At 36.9% G+C, this 13,489-nt stretch overlaps 1 protein-coding gene across 4 annotated transcripts in view; it reads right to left on the bottom strand.

The window, feature by feature from the left end:
- Positions 1 to 404: 404 nt before the first annotated feature.
- SCG3 (secretogranin III) overlaps positions 405 to 13,489 on the bottom strand; it is a 31,180-nt gene continuing 18,095 nt past the window's right edge. For 2 of the 4 annotated variants that reach the window (XM_064456402.1, XM_009500278.2), the window contains exons 9-12: positions 8,676 to 8,759; positions 7,944 to 8,072; positions 5,263 to 5,343; positions 405 to 997 (exon numbers count right to left, since the gene is read on the bottom strand). In XM_064456402.1, the coding sequence (XP_064312472.1) occupies positions 879 to 997; positions 5,263 to 5,343; positions 7,944 to 8,072; positions 8,676 to 8,759 (413 nt within the window). In that variant the 3' untranslated portion in view covers positions 405 to 878. Of the gene's footprint in view, positions 998 to 5,262; positions 5,344 to 6,502; positions 7,120 to 7,943; positions 8,073 to 8,675; positions 8,760 to 13,489 lie in introns of those variants that run through there. The other 2 variants (XM_009500279.2, XM_064456401.1) reach the window with 2 other exon arrangements.

The following is a 13,489-nucleotide window of genomic DNA, read 5'->3' as shown; positions in this document are numbered from 1 at the left end:
AAGTCTTTCTGAAAAGCAGGGCCCATGTTCCTAAAAACATCTCTGGTTGCAAACTCCCCTTCCCATGCAAAATGACTTGAATTGCTTTTTCCTTTTTTTTTTTCCTTTAAAGAAAGTAATGGCTATTTACACTTGTTATCAGGCTACTCACATCAGGAATTCAACAAATTATGCATGCACAATCATCAAATGGTGCACCAAAGAGAGTGTTTCTACATGCTGAATGAAGCAACAATGGGGAGAATACAGCTCTGTCATAAGAAAGGCAGCTGTAGTGGCAAAGATCTATCAGTTAGCTAAGGACACTATAGTCCAAGTTATAGACTACCACATAAAGAAATAAAAAACAGTCAAGGAAAAAAGTATTAGGATTTAAAAACAAGATTTCTGGATATAAAACCATATTAACATTAATGAAAACTTTAATAGGTAAATTATTTTCGAATATTTTATTTAGAGAACTAGGAAGTAGTTTCTAGTAATGCCCTTTACATAGTTGCATCTATAGGAAGCTAGTGGAGTGAGAGCAGAAAGATGTAGCATTAGAAGAACTTTCCATCAGAAATGATTGGTTTATCTACCAAAGTAAACCAAATACAAATAATAAATCAAAAAGGAGGTTACTTAAAGATTTACCCTGTCAAGTAGAGATTCAGTGTCAGAATTTGGCGTTAAGGGGTGATTTGTGGGTGTAGGAAAGGACAGTATGCAGTCAGTGTATGCAGCACTACAGCTCTTCATTTCTGTCTAGAAAGTTGTCAGTACAACGTAAACAGAGCATTTCTAATGATATCCTCAAAATAACAGATGATAAGTCATTGAGCCAGGAGTGGGGAAAGCTAAACTAGTTTTCTACAGGTCTGGCAGCCACTAGCTTTTTACAGGCTGCCATAGATGCGTTTAATTACATCAGCTTCTTCCTTGTCCAGGATGCCCTTGTCCACGTAAGCATCAGCTTGCTGATCTATGAAATCTCTCAGCTTTGAAAGATCATAGTCTGAAAAACAAGAATTCATTTGCACAATGAGTCATTGCCATCATACTGCTTCACCTGAGAAAAAATGTCATTGTAAAGTTTATCCAACAAAGGCAATTTATCCAATGTAAGGGAATTCACTACAAGTGCAATCTGTGAAAACAATTTAAACAAAAGAAACACCTGCACAAAGTCTTTTTACATGTCATGGTGCTTTTACTGTTCAAGAGGAATAACCATCTCTTGCTCTTGATTGCTTGCCGGCAAATACTAAAGTAAGAATATTTTCTGCTCTAGAGGTCTGATGTTTCAGTCTGCATGCAAAAGCTGTTGTTAAAACCCTATTATTTTCACAACTGTCATGGAGTTGAAAGTACTAAATTGCCTGTTTCCTATTCAAATCCCAGTAAAATTCCCACTTACTACAAACACCTGTAGTGAAAATTCAAGAAAGCGACTTCCTGAAAATAAAGTAATACAATTATTTACCTTGATACAGATTCTGGCAGGAAAAAAATACCAGTGAGTAGTGTTTATGACAGTGTTAGTGTCAAAGTAGTCTTTGACAATCTTTGTGTGCCAATCTCCAATACAGTGCTGAAAGTCCCTTTCTCCTTTTCTGAAACAGGGTTGCATCGATGCAGCATGATTCACACCACATACATTAAATAGACTTTTCCTACACTGGAAAACGTCACTATTTTCCATGACAAGAATTCTACTTTCAGATAACATAAAAAGGTAACCTATTGCGTAGTCATAACTCTGGCAACAGATCCAGGATATTCACTCATAAAGATAATGCAGGTTTCAGTTTGGAATTTACTGCATAAAATGTAAAGCTTAATTTGTTAGAATCGCAAGTTAGCAGTCTAGAAAACATCAGTGCCTTGGTGGTTCATAGTAAGTTAAACAAATTAATATCTTTCACAAAAACAGATACATCCTGAATTTTTCAGGATAGATTACTTATTCCACTGGCAGAACCTTCAGAATATATTAATACTGATTTTCTACTGTACTTTCTATGTATATCGCCATACAGCAGTAAGTGGAAGGACCTTCTTTCAAACAGTACATTCTTTTTATGGTTAAGTGATGAAAATCGGACAGAAATAGAAAGACATTAAGAAGCAAATCAATGCTTGCGATCATTTTTATAACAGTATAAGGCAATTTCAAGTGAATAATACAGAAAATTGATATTCAAAACTCCCTGCTCCTGCAGAGGTCTCCGCTCCATATCTGAATTAATAGGAATATTTCTGTTTGCTGTACTGAGGCCAGGATTTTACATCTGGTCTGTTACCAGCATTACTTGAGAGAATGTAACCTGTTTGTCATCCTATCTGAGTAATGGGGACAAATAGTACCTAGCAATTTAATAATAAGGTCGTGAGATTTCATTCATGTTGACAGAATGAGTGTCTTCAATGAAACATACCATGGAATGGAAATGAACAGAACAACAAATACTAAATTAATATAATATCCACATTATTCCCATTAAAATTCCTGAGCTTATTTTTCTTCTAGAATAGTATTTACAGCTCTAAGATCATTACATGGAGATGTGAAGTTTTAATTACTCAACATTCTGTATGAGATTACAACCATTAAGATACTACCCATTTCTGGCTAATTTGTATATCTCATGGCAATTTAATTTGATTTTTTTCCTAGAAATTGATAACTGTTAATTTCTAATACTTATGTACAACCTATTAATTTGGGGAAGTAATTAGAAAAACCAGCTTTGGTTTATATTCACCACAACAGCTGCAGCATTACATTGAGCTGTGAAACTGCTACAGTAAATGAAGTGAGGTCTTATTTGCATATTCAAATCAAGCCATTTGCCATTACAATTAATTATAGAATTTACTTTCATTCGTAAATGGCTACTGTTAGTGTTATGAAACTATAAACTACCTAAGTATTTTGTGAAAAATCCGAACATGCTATTTGCATGTATTAGTTAAATGACTCGTGGTTATGTTCTCTGGAGACTAAACGCAATAGAATAGCCAGCAGCTGATGTCTGCTGGCGGGCATGTTGTTAATTTACACAGGAGAGGAGCTGGTCTTAAAGAGCATCAGTTTCAAGGATAAAGCCAGGTCTGGGAGTTACTAAGGATAGGCCCACAGAGCCTATATGTTGTATATATGCAAAACAAACTTTGGACACAAAAGCCGATCAGGCCAAAATCTAGGCTTTTGACATGATTATCTACATTGTCCAGACCACTCAAGTTTACTTGCCTCCTTAATAGGCAATTGATATTTTTAAACTGGGAAAATGCAAATGAACATTTCCAGGGTCATTAGTCACTGAATGAGTAATAATTTCTACTGAAATTCACACCAAGTTAAGGATCTACAAACATTTGTCTGAAGAAAACTAAACCTCTTCAAGTGTATTCGGTGAGTAAAACAATCCATGAATAGGGGTGGAAAAGACCAGCCATTTTAATACAAAAATTAGTTTGTGAATCACTTTTCCACTAGCTCCCAGGTGCTAGCTGGAAGTGGAGAAATGACTGATGAGCACATCAATAACACCTAATCTTGTACTGAAGAAACACAGCACAATACATTCACAGATAGATAAGCTTACCCTGACTGCACTGCCTTTAACATCATCCCAGGAGAACTGAACTAGCAGTTTACAAAAATAAAAAGTATGGAAAGGCACAGTAAAGAAAACGTATCAGAAGAGTAAGAACACTATTTTAATTTCATCCTAACTCGCACTCACTTTAAGGCCAATTTCCATTGCCAGAGGACAATAAAGATATTTTAGTGCAAATGAAAATCCATCTACATAGAAAGCGAACATCTTAATGCATTCACAGGCAGATAAAATGCTATTGATCTGCAGTCACAGCCATTTTCAGACTGCAGTAATGCAGAGGAAAGGTTTCTGTGAAGAGGAGTGAGGGACTGCCCAGTCAGTATATGTGATACAGAGAAATAATCACACATGACTGAGATCTAGTTACTACAATGAGTATACCAATAAACAGAAATGTTTATTAGAATTGCCAGGAAAACTCTTGAGCAGATACGTATGTCTGTTGCTAGCTGCCATTGCTGCCATTGTGTGGAAACTATTTTAAGAGGGGACAAAAAATTTAAAGAAGTCCTTCCTATTATGGAGTTTCTGTATAGGAAAATGAATGTGTAAGGGCTGTAGGCATGCACTCATCTTTGAAATGTAATTCATATACACTTCAACTCACAGAGAGGGCAGCTAGATTACCCAGGGCTAATCTAATCTCGCATCTCTCTCTGCTTGGCTGGTGCAAGAAGGATCCTTCTCGCTAGGCACCAGTCATACCCCAGGGGTGGACCCCTTGGCTAGGAACCTTCACTTACAGAGTGGGTGATGGCAGCAGACCCAGCAATGGCAGAGAGAAGGGACAGGAGGCTGGTTTTATCTAAGACCTTGAGGACAAACACGATACGGATAAATTAAAATCTGTGAAAAATAAGCTAGAAATCCTACTGCTGTTAGCACACTCCCTCCAGCTCTCATATAGCCCTGCCTCCTTGGAAGAGTCAAACGGTGGGGCAGCTAATAAGCATATCTTATTAGCTTATATAAGCATAAAGATATAAGCATATAGATATAAGCATAAAGATAATAAGCAGCTGCTTCAGTCACTGCTCCCCTTCTACACAGCTTTGCATGTGAGAGCTACAAGTCATTAGAGTTGGTTTGGGCTGTAATCCAATATATTACAGTGCTAGTGACGTAAATTAATATCTTAACTATTTATGGTTATGAAACAAAACTCATTGCTATTTGTGATGGCATGCACAGTGCTAGCCAGATGCACTAAGCTTTTCTAGACAAATCCAGATGTTTAAAATACATTTACCTCATATTTAAAATCATAATTAGAAGATATGTTGAACTAAGAGATGAAGCGCTAGACAAAACTGATGTACTGTTCGCTGGTGACATGCAGACCACCATGACTATCTGGGCAGCACATGACTAACGTCTAGCTGGTTAGTCACTGTGTGTTTTGTGACCAATGGCTGTCTAAGCCCGTTTACATGAATTTGCCTTCGTTTACTATTTTAGTTCATTGATTTAACTTTTACATGACCTGTAATATTTAACTCTAACGTCACTGATTATCACTATAGACAAGCACAGTTTCACATTACTATTATTTGACTTCTAACGTAATACTAAGTTATACAACACAATTTAAATTACATGCTTTGTAATATATATGGTGCCCACCCCAATATCAAGGGTTTTTACTTCATACCTTCTTTGTTACCTTGTTTGTTGTGTTTTTTTAGCCATTCTATGTTCTTCCTGATTGCTTCCAAATATGCCTCAGCTTTCCCTAGGGGAAAGGATGAGAGAAAAATCAGGCACAAACATCAATGACTGATGCAGCTTGCTTAACTGAGTGAAGCTGGTCATAGAGAAGGCAGATTAAAACTATTCTTAGTTTCTGTTTGAAAGCTGAGCCCTGTCAACTTTAGTCAGGCAAAATTCCAACAGATGGATGGCAAGTTTTGTCTGTGCAAGATTAGTCATCCACAAACTTAGGATCATGGCTTTTTTGATCTGTATACACAACTTTTGGTGGTATCCAGAGATACTGCATATGTGGATTAAAGGCAACCTGTAGCTTTTTGGTCATCATAATTTTTCGGCAAAGATGAAGCTGTTAAGACAGCAAGGAATGACTTAAATAAGACTGAGAGCTTTGAGTATCTCTTATACAAAGTGTCAGAAAATTCCTCCATTTAGTAGTACTCACAGCATACAGAAGATCTAAGATTGTGATATTTTGGAAAGACAAGCTGAATATAGCTATTTACATTTGCTGAGAAAGAGGATGTATTAAAATTACCATAATAACTCCTTGTTAGAGCTGAAATTTTAAAGTGATGGCTATTTTTAGACCAGAAAGCACACAGGACAGAATTAGTTCAAGGATTACCTAATAAGGCCCATGAGGAAATATTCCAGCTAATGGATTTTGAATTCTTAACTTGGCTGGAGCTTTATTGAAGTAACGTTCTTACATTTGTCAGGAAAAAAACCCTAATGTGATTAGCATGTAGAAGGCTACTGCTGCCAGCTATGCATGTCTGGTCCCATTAGTAAGTGGGTACAGTATTGGATATACTGGAATTTTTGAGCTGGGAGTGCAGAGTTAGCTTTATAACAAGTTACTCTGTGAAAGAGGAAAGGGCATTGCTTTATGAGACAATGAACTAAATACTGATCCAATTTAAATTTCTATAAAGCTATTGAGCTGAACATTTTTTCTGAAGCTAAAGGAAAATAACCTGAACCAAACTGAACAGACAGATCTTCAATAGACAAGTAAAATGTTATTTATCACTTCCCATGAGTATTGAGAGAATTTTTCTTTACTGTGAAATTAGACAGCCGTCTTAAGCTATTTTCCTCTTCTGTACTCAGATAAGCACCCCTGGAAAAAATACCACGGAAAAATACCCTGGAAAAAATATGTGGCAGGCTAATAATTTATATGCATGCACTGCCCACAGGACTGAACCAGGTGTCCAATGAACTACAGTCTGCTGTAGCCTTGATTACTGACATTCATTACCAAGCATTTTGCAGTGAAAACACATGTATCCAAAAAAGTATGAGCATAAAACAGCATCAGTGCAAAATAGATTATAAGCCATTTTTTTAAACCAAATGACTACAAAACATAGATGCTTATGCTGAATTCTTAGCAATAAGAACCCACTGAAAGGTTTCTGCCCCAACAAACATCCCCCTTCAAAAGTTCAGCATTCATTACCTGACAAATCTCTTGTCTACACACCAATTCCTAAGAAAGTCCATCAAGCCTAGTCAAGAAAGATAAATTGCTGATGAAGAAGGAGTTTTTTGTGTGCAGGAGGGAAAGCTTACTCTGGAGATGCAGCTAGACTGTGGAACTCACTCTGTCAAAAGACATGGCTGAGCCTGAAGCAATATACTGTAACCGCCACTTGCCAAACTAATTTCTCCAACTTTCCTTCCCCTCAGTAAGTTCTTCATCCACACACAGGCCTAGAATGAACACACTCTTGTCTTACAAGTTTACATACCGACCACTTCTGCTTCTGAGATTTACTTCTAGTACAAGCTGAGAGAGACAAAAAGTTATGTTTAAATATTTGAGAGCTGTGCTGGACACCACAGAAATGCTTGGTTACACAGGATTAGCTAAAAGTATAGCAGTGCTTGTCTTTGGTCTTCAGGACACAGGCGTGGAAGTATAGTGTAAGGAGGCACACTGTCCTCTGCAGATTTGTTTTGAGATACAGCAGCTGATTTGCACCCCATGGACAGAGCAACTTCAGCTAGTACAGTCTAATGTAGCATGGCATGTGGCATTACGTGTCGTGCTGAGGTAACTAAGATAAAAGTACTACTGTGCTAAGTTTGCTTATTGAGACACTAACCTACTGTAATAGGTTTTCAAGGTTATGTAAAACAGGTTAATTGCTGATGACCCTTACCCTCTGGAAGTGAGTGATGCAAATTGTTTCACTTTGCAGAACTTTTCAGTACCTTTCAGTGCCAGCTTGTTCTAACACAAATTAGAAAGATCAGTGGGCTCACTCAGAATATTGAATATCCTGGTGGCCTGATTTCACTGAAAAGCCACAGATACAAAGAAGCAAAATCTCTCTGTGCTACTGTGTCAAAATGTATTTCATATTGCTATCAAAAGGGGCTATGAATCCTGTGAAAGACTATGGCCTTTCTCAACCAGAGATACAGTTTCATATATTTAAAAGTAAGCAAATAAGTATACTTCCAAATCAAGCTGTTGTGTGCTGACTCCCAGTAACTACAAACTGAAGCTATTTATGCTAACACAATGGAAAAACAATACCAAAGATAGGAAAATATTCCAATCACTTGGAGCATACATATATAGCAAAAGCAATGGCTCTTTTGTACCTCTGGACTCTTCACTATTCCCTGCTGCATTTTGTTCTTCATTTTTTGTAGAATCCTTTGAGATTTCGTATTCCTTTTCCATTTTAGCTGCTTCTTCCTTTGTACTGTCTGCTTCTTCACTACTCTTGTCTAAAGAAATAACAATAAGAGCAATTTTGTATCAAATGTACCCAAAGCACTTCTAAATCACATCAGTACTATTTTTAGGAAGTAAAACATTTTGACTGATGATTGAGGAAGAACCTCATTGGAGTCTGGCTCAAAGTTGTTTCTAAAGGTCATCTCTACCCCAGACCTCTGGAAACAGGAATGCCTGTTTCTGGTCTTATGAACAGTAGCTGAATACAGGTGACTAAAATGTAATAATGTGTACCTTATAAAGCGACATTCCTTTGTGCAGAGAAAGATGATAGGAAATTTGCATTCACTAGATCCAAAGTTGGCAAAGATTTATTATCTAAGTCTTAAAAAGCATTAGTACAGCTTGCTTTTGTACATGTGTAATGTCTGGACTCCACTGAAGAAAAGGACAGTGAATATACTTCTCAAAGGTTGGACAATTAAGTAAAAATTCCTCTTTTGTCATGCATTTAGACATCCAAGCTGTGGCTACAGGTACTTGAGGGATTGTATCTTTAATTAGCAGTCTGGCTTCTAAAGCAATTAGCATGCTTTTAACTGAACAGCATTAAAAATGTGTTATTCCAGGAGCGAAAATTGTAGAATAAGTACCTGCTGGTGGCTTTGTTCCAGTTTTAGTGGAAGGGTTCTCAAGCTTCTTCTTTGTTTGCTCAGCTATCATTGTATCCAAATTTTCTAGAAATCAAGGCAAAACAAAACCAAACCCCAGTTATTCTTCAACAGATATGATGCAGAATCTAGACAATATTCTCTGTAACGCCAGTTTGAATGGGAAGTAGAAATCTAAAAGCATAGTCTTCATCCTTGCCTCTGAAGAATTAATGCAGAGACAACACCAAAAGAACAAATGAATAGCCATATGGAACTTTGATCAATCTTATTAAAAAAAAAAAAAAGGAAAAATAAGTCATGACAATAGGTGTACCAAATAGAGCCAATATTCTTAAAGTCAGCAAACGTGTGCATATATATTCTAATTATTTACGTCACATAAGTCACAAAATATAGGTAACTATCTGTAGTAATTTATTCTGATGAAAGCAATGAAAGGGTTTAAATAAATTCACAAAGTATACAAGACTATGAAATATGTGCTTCATCCTGGTGGGAAAGTATTATCCCAAACTGTTTATCTGTCTGGATTTTACATGGTTTCATTGGAAACAAAGTCTAATACAAGCTTTTAAATTATATTTAGAGGAAATAAATAATATAAATTGAATAAAAAAATTGAACTGATTAAAACAAATATTTTTTTAAAGTTGCTGAGGTCAAGCATTTACCTGAAAACCCAGTAGGCAGCTGTGGCCATGTATACAGCTCTAGAAGTCTAGGAAATGTTTTTCTATGTAAATTTCAGGGCCGAACTAATCTAATTTGAAAGTAAAAGCACCTTTTCATCCAGATGGACATTTCAGATATAAACATTGTATGCTTATGTGGGAAAAACCCCAACCCTTAATAGATATTCTCGAATACAGATCATCATACAATCTACCATATTTCCTCAGTCATATTATGGACATGGTGTAGAATTTCCTTTCCATTTATCAGCTTTTTCTAAAGGTTAAGTTAACCATGGGCCCAAAATTTGATAGATGTCAACTAGTTGGTATTGGGTATTTTTGAGAGATTTCGTTTTGAATTGTCAATATTCCCTTACATAAACAGCTGAAGTATTCAGTATGAGATGTTGTAACTGTGGCAGAACAGATATTATAGGGCTAGCGAATATCTTAGATCATATCTTCTGTGTAAGGCCAACATGTTATCCATCAGCCAGAAGCATTGCTTTCCATCAGAAAGATACTCAGCACTGAAATCTAAAGATTAGGTTTTTAGCAAGCACATTTTTCTTCATGGCAGATCACCGAAAGGAATTCTGCCTGCCATCTGATGAGAAATCACATAATCCTGCCTGCCCAAGTCCTCTATATTTTGTTATTCACATAAAATTAAAATGTAAGCAGTTTTCGTTGGCACCCTGCCTGATTGCACCCTGTCAATTGTATACCACATTAGTGCTTTTTTGTGAAAACTATTTTCAGTTGGTACATATCCTTTTAATGTGATTTCTGACCTTGCCATATGCCCTAAACTAAACAGGTCTGGCCTGGGTTACCAGCTGCATCGGACATACAGATGAAGAAAAAACAAGCTAGAATTATAGTGGTGGTATTGATGCCTCACTAATCACTTGATCCAAAGCTTATTGAAAGGACTGTACACATTCCTTTCAGCTGAGCTTAAGATACTATTTTTTATCCTCAATCAGTACCATAGTGGTATTCTAGCAGGAATATAACGATTTCTCTGTTGCAAGAAGCACAGTTTTTAGGATAAGATTATACAGCTGAGAACTTTAAAACCCTTTGTAAATTCAAGTGAATAGATTATTCTCCTTCGCTAATTCATGAAAATGCAAAAATATCACTGATTTTAGACCTTAATCCAGAAAAATCTACCAAATTAGGCTTAATTTTACGTGTAAACATAGTATTTTAAAATAAATAGGAGTATTTAAATGTTTAAAATGCCACACATATGTAAGTGCATTGATTCATAAGTGCCCTTCATGTTGTCTTAAGTGTCTGCATTTGGGCACTGCTGCAGTTAGCTTGTATCAGCAGAAGACAAAAAGACTCCATCGCAAGACAGGTTTATAACCCTCTTAGACATCTTTAGCTTTAAATGTCTGCACACTGATAATATTTCCAAATGTTTTTGTTACGTTGATAGACTGTAGTGTTTAAAAGTTGTACACTTACCCACATACAGCATGTGCTACTGAAGGTAATAGGATTTATATTCCTCCATATTCAGTTACTTCTATAAATCCCATCAGGAATTCTATAGTTTCTCCGAGTCTTCTGATTTGGCTAATGATTTCATTTGAGTTCAGTATATGAGTAATAAACAGTATTTATTACTACTTTTTCAAGAACAGTAACATGGTAATATGCATTTTTTCCAGTCATATGCATTGAACAGCTACATCCGTATATTAAGTATAATATGGCAATATTGACCACTAAAGATCCAAGCTTTGCCACTAAAGCCAGACTGAATAGGATACCAACTATGGTCCATTTTCAAACCTCTGTTGTGTCAGGAAAGATACGAACAAGTTTATATGACCACCTTTTTAATAACAGCTACATTTTACAGCAGAAATATTGACCCTACCTTGCTAGCTGGATGACACGTTAACATGCATCTCAAGATTTCATAAGCAGCTGTATTTTCTGCATGACTGAGAGAGGTTAACTATGTTCAGGTTTATGGGGATTATCTGGTGTACCTACATAAAGACAACATTACCAGAGAATCCCAGTTCTCCTTAAACAGGATTTATTGCCCTTTTTTCCTCTTCAGAACTAATGTATTTAACAGCTGGTATTGTTTCAAAACATGTTTGTACTTGTCATATGTGGCTAGGCCAGGACTGAACAATGTTTGCTCTGAGTTACATTGATGGAGTGAGTCATCTTCTCAACTGAGATGGGCCTGGCCAGCAGCTAAGCAACTGCATGTCGTATTTGGAGGTCTAACAAGAATTACTTTGCTGGTATCGTTTCCCTAGCAACGTCATTTTTACAGAGGAAGAGTTCAGAAAGGTACTGACCTTTCCACAGAGCTGGCCACTTATTTGAAATGGCACTAATTAAAACAACGGAACAATAACTACTGAGCTAATGGAAGTGACCTACGTTGGTAAAATAGGTCACTCCTCTGGCGGCTGGCTTTCCGCAGAGCGGTATAATCTCATCACTCAAACCAGACACCAGGAGTCAGAGATCTGGTTTCTGCCTTGCCTCACTTTCTAACTTGCTCTTTGATGTGGGATGACTCACTGAATCATTCTTGCTGTAGGAGGGCTCCTATTTTGAGTAGGAATTCTGAGACGTCCTAGGCCCAGTTTCTACAGGTGCTACACACTGATAGATCCTATTAATTGCATCTGAAAATGCAAATTCAAAGCACTTTTGAAACTGTGAAGTCCTTTGCATTGGGCATTCAAAAAACTGAATTGCACAAAAGCAGAATGCTTATCTTTACTCCGGGAGAAGGCACTGCTGTAACACCCTTTAAATCCATGGGAAAAGGTACTATGTGAAAAAATACTACAAATTAAATTACTTTGTTGTTATTAGAGAGGCAGAAACTAATGCACCCATCCGACTATTTAACGGAATTGGTAATGGAAGCCTGAAATGGACAGATAGACAGATTCACAGTGTTTTCTTGCAATTTTTCCTGCAAAGGGTTTTTTCATCTGCATAATTGTCTTGTACCCGGGAGGCAGTTTCACATTCTATCCTCGTCAAATTGACTGAAGCTGATTTTTCATGTCATTAAATTTCTGCAGAAAGACCTGCTTTGCTGCTCTGTTTTCATACAACATAGAAAGGCTGTGTTTATTAAAGGAGAAAAAGATCATGGTACCTGAAATCAATCTTAACAATAGCTAAAAAATGAGTTTACTTAATGAGTTCATAAACTACTGCAGCTTCAGCCAGAAAGCTTTGTGCTGATGACTGCTTGTATAAGATGCACATATTTCAGGTATTAAAAGAGCACAGTTCTCCCAGGGCTCTTCTGTGTCCTGCAGCAGATGATCCTTAAGAGCTTGCAAGGCCTTTTTCCATCTGTGACAAAACTCAGGACATCTCAGCATTTGCTTGTAACTATTCCGTGCAGAATAGCATACCTCATTAATTCTGTGGCCAAACCCTCCTTTTAGCTTACATGAGTGCAGGTCCAAGAACTGTCAGTATTCACTGGATTTTCACCGACGTAGCCAAAAGCAGAGTTTGACCTTTAGTCTACTCATATATGTGTCATGCATATGTCACATAAACTGCTTAAACTGTGATGAACAAGAGAAATCCCTCCACTGTGGAATTACAGATGGGTCTCAGTCTTGCAAATCTCCTGTTCCTTTCCAACTCCCTGCCTTACATGTCAAGATATGGCATTTTATTTTTGAAACTCCTTGTTTGATTGTTTTGTCATAATGGTGTGTCTGAAGCCTAATGCTGCCATGCAGAATGACGTGTCAGGTGACAAACACCAGGTAGTGGCATCACTTGAGAATGGATTACAGGCAAGATGGTCAGGGTGATTTGAAATAAAACAGCAGCAGTGTCGCTTGGCAATCAGATTAAAAGCAACTCAAAAAGTAAACCATAATTAAATAGATGTGCTTTAAGGTGAACAAAGCTCTGACTAAGTCTCCTTTATTGTCCTTATTAAATTCCCTACTTCATGGACTATTTCTCAGTATCCTTTCAATATACTACAGGCATTTCTTTTCCTAATCCTTTCCCATCCTGAGGCTGTTACATGGCCTGTGCGCACATTTTAAGTACTTTGATAGCATGCATTTTATAAGCATGACAGTT

This window comes from Phalacrocorax carbo, chromosome 7 (genome assembly GCF_963921805.1).
Source record: "Phalacrocorax carbo chromosome 7, bPhaCar2.1, whole genome shotgun sequence".
Classification (NCBI taxonomy): Eukaryota; Metazoa; Chordata; class Aves; order Suliformes; family Phalacrocoracidae; genus Phalacrocorax; species Phalacrocorax carbo.
This window is presented reverse-complemented; position numbering and strand designations above follow the sequence as displayed.